The 2,644-nt window shown below is 31.5% G+C and overlaps 1 protein-coding gene across 1 annotated transcript in view; it reads left to right on the top strand.

The window, feature by feature from the left end:
- Positions 1–2,644, top strand: part of LOC107712948 (sarcolemmal membrane-associated protein-like) — a 53,257-nt gene that overhangs the window by 42,953 nt on the left and 7,660 nt on the right. Inside the window, exons 15-16 of the mRNA XM_016518348.1 lie at positions 659–778; positions 880–954. Coding sequence (XP_016373834.1) covers positions 659–778; positions 880–954 — 195 coding nt within the window. The remainder of the gene's footprint in view (positions 1–658; positions 779–879; positions 955–2,644) is intronic.

Here is a 2,644-nt window from a genome sequence, read left to right as displayed (position 1 = left end):
ACTGGAGTAATGGCTGATGGAAATTCAGCTTTGCATCACAGAAATAAATGATATTTTAAAGGATATTAAAATAGAAACCATTATTTTATATTGTAATAACATTTTGCAAGATTACTGTTTTTTTCTGTATTTTTGATCAAATAAATGCAGCCTTGATGAGCATAAGAGACTTCTTTATAAAACATTACAAGTCTTACTGATCCCAAACTTTTGACCAGTAGTGTATTTGTGTGCTGAAATGTGTTTTCAAAACTTTCACTTACTGTATCAAAAAAAGTTTTGCAGCACTGAATGCACTAAATCTCAACCTTTTCCCAAATTAAACTCCAGTGCAAATTTTGCCTGAACTAAATGGGTTTTAGAGCTAATGGCTTCCTAAAGACTTTAGGAGTTTAGGTGTGAAAAATGAATGCATCATCAGTATTAATGCTTGAGTCTCTAAGGGCTAGAATCATTAAGAAAAGTACTAGGATTTCGCAACAAGCTGCATGATTTAAAGCATCATTCATGTTCGGGCAGGATGAGTTATAAATGCAGTACTAGGTGTGTGAGGTTTCATTTGTCAATTTATCTCTCTTGATGTCTTTTTCACTCTGTGTCAGCCATGTTATTTCTTCATACTCCCTCACTACAGCGTCTGCTCTGTGTGTATTTGTAGAAATGGACAGGAACCTGGAAGCTGGAGACACTGAGCAGGTCATTCCACACTTCCACCGAGAGCTGCAGGAGGCCCAAGAGCTCGCCAACACTGGCAAACAGAAATGCCTCGAGCTGCAAGGTACAGCAGGGTGCTAAACGCTCCTTTCATAGTGATTCGTCATTAATAATCGAGGGTCATGATTGCACTGTGTGAATCGCTGAGCGTCTTTTTCTCATCAGCTCTTCTGGAGGAAGAGAGGAGAACCAACAGACAGCAGACTGAAGAATCTGCTAAACAGATCCGCTTCTTACAGAGTGAGTCCTTCAACACTTACATGAATTGTGCTTTAATCTTCAAAAAGACTTCAAAATCTAGTCTGTATGGGTTGATGAACAGTTTTTAGTCACGCACCAAAATGATTTTTTTTTCAAAAACATCAAGAACGAAATTACAATTTTTATTTAGCAGAAAACAGAAAATATAAATACTTTTAAATATTCAGTTAATTACATATTTAATGTATTTAATAATCAACACCGAAATAAAAACTGAGTTATATATAAACATTTAAATTGCACATAAGGCATTTTTATTTTAACTTTTTAATTAAAATGTTCATTTAGCTGAAAACCAAAAATGTTTTTTTAAATAATTAGTTAATTATATTTATTTAATAATCAACACTCAAATAAAAACTGTGTTGTATATAAATTGCAGGTTTTTATATAAAATGTTTACTGATTTATGGTTCTGCCCCAGTTTTTATTGAAATAATTTTTTTTAACCAAAAAACCGAATATGAAATTAAAGTTTTCATTTAGCTGAAAAACATTTTTTAAAAATAATCAATTACATTTATTTTAATAATCAACATTCAAAAAAAATAAAAATTAAAAACACAGTTGCATATAAACATGTAAATTGCACATAAGGCAGCTTTATATAAACTTTTTAATGATATAATTATATTTCTGCTCCAATTTGTTGTTGAAATATTAACATTTAAACAGTGTCTGTAATAAAAAGATTGTTTTCATGACAGATTTATTTAAACATGCATTAAATAATGAATATATGAGGTTAAGTAAAAATATAATGAGTATGTAATATAGTGCATATATTTATGAAAATGCTCCTCTCTAGAGTTATTTTTTCTAGCTGACTAACGAGTTCATGGAAGTTGAATGGCTTTCCTGAGGTAAAAGTTATGTTTTATTGATGATTTTACATTATTGAAACACTTTGAGTGATTAAATTAGACATGATGCATTTCGTTATGTCGTACAGTTTTATTCAGCATACCTTCTGATGTTCATTCATGTTTTTTTGCTATAACTAGTAGTAAAGAGGAAGAGATTATTGGTTCACGTGCCGATTGAACTGAGGTGCTACAGCGGTCTGTTACGACGCATGGAGGAGCATCAAAACAACATTTATTGTTTGAATTTTGTTATAAAAATGACAATTTGAATGCTCAGGCTTTTTTTGCACATATCAAAAGCTCAAACCTTAATGCGATTATTGGATTTCAGACATTCTATAAGTAATGTTTACTGAACTGAAAACAGCACAGACTAAAAGATCTCTGTTCAACAGAATGGAGATCTATTAAAAACGAGAAATCAATATTGTTAATCCAACACTAGCCATTGCAGAAATGCTCATTAAACGTCACAGCTTTGGTCAATGATTTCAGCCCTCCAAAACCAAATATGTGACCCTGGAGCACAAAACCAGTCTTAAGTCGTTTGGGTATATTTTTAGCAATAGCCAAAAATAAATTGTATGGGTCAAAATTATCGATTTTTCTTTTATGCCAAAAATCATTAGGATATTAAGTAAAGATCATGTTCCATGAAGATATTTTGTAAATTTCCTACCGTAAATATATCAAACCTTAATTTTTGATTAGTAATATGCATGGCTAAGAACTTCATTTGGACAACTTTAAAGGCGATTTTCTCAGTATTTTGATTTTTTTGCACCCTCAGATTCCAGAATTTC

The sequence above is a fragment of the Sinocyclocheilus rhinocerous genome, unplaced genomic scaffold (assembly GCF_001515625.1).
Source record: "Sinocyclocheilus rhinocerous isolate Xijiao unplaced genomic scaffold, SAMN03320098_v1.1 scaffold147, whole genome shotgun sequence".
In the NCBI taxonomy this organism is placed as follows: Eukaryota; Metazoa; Chordata; class Actinopteri; order Cypriniformes; family Cyprinidae; genus Sinocyclocheilus; species Sinocyclocheilus rhinocerous.
Note: the sequence above shows the minus strand (reverse complement) of the source record. Positions and strands in the feature narration are given on the sequence as shown.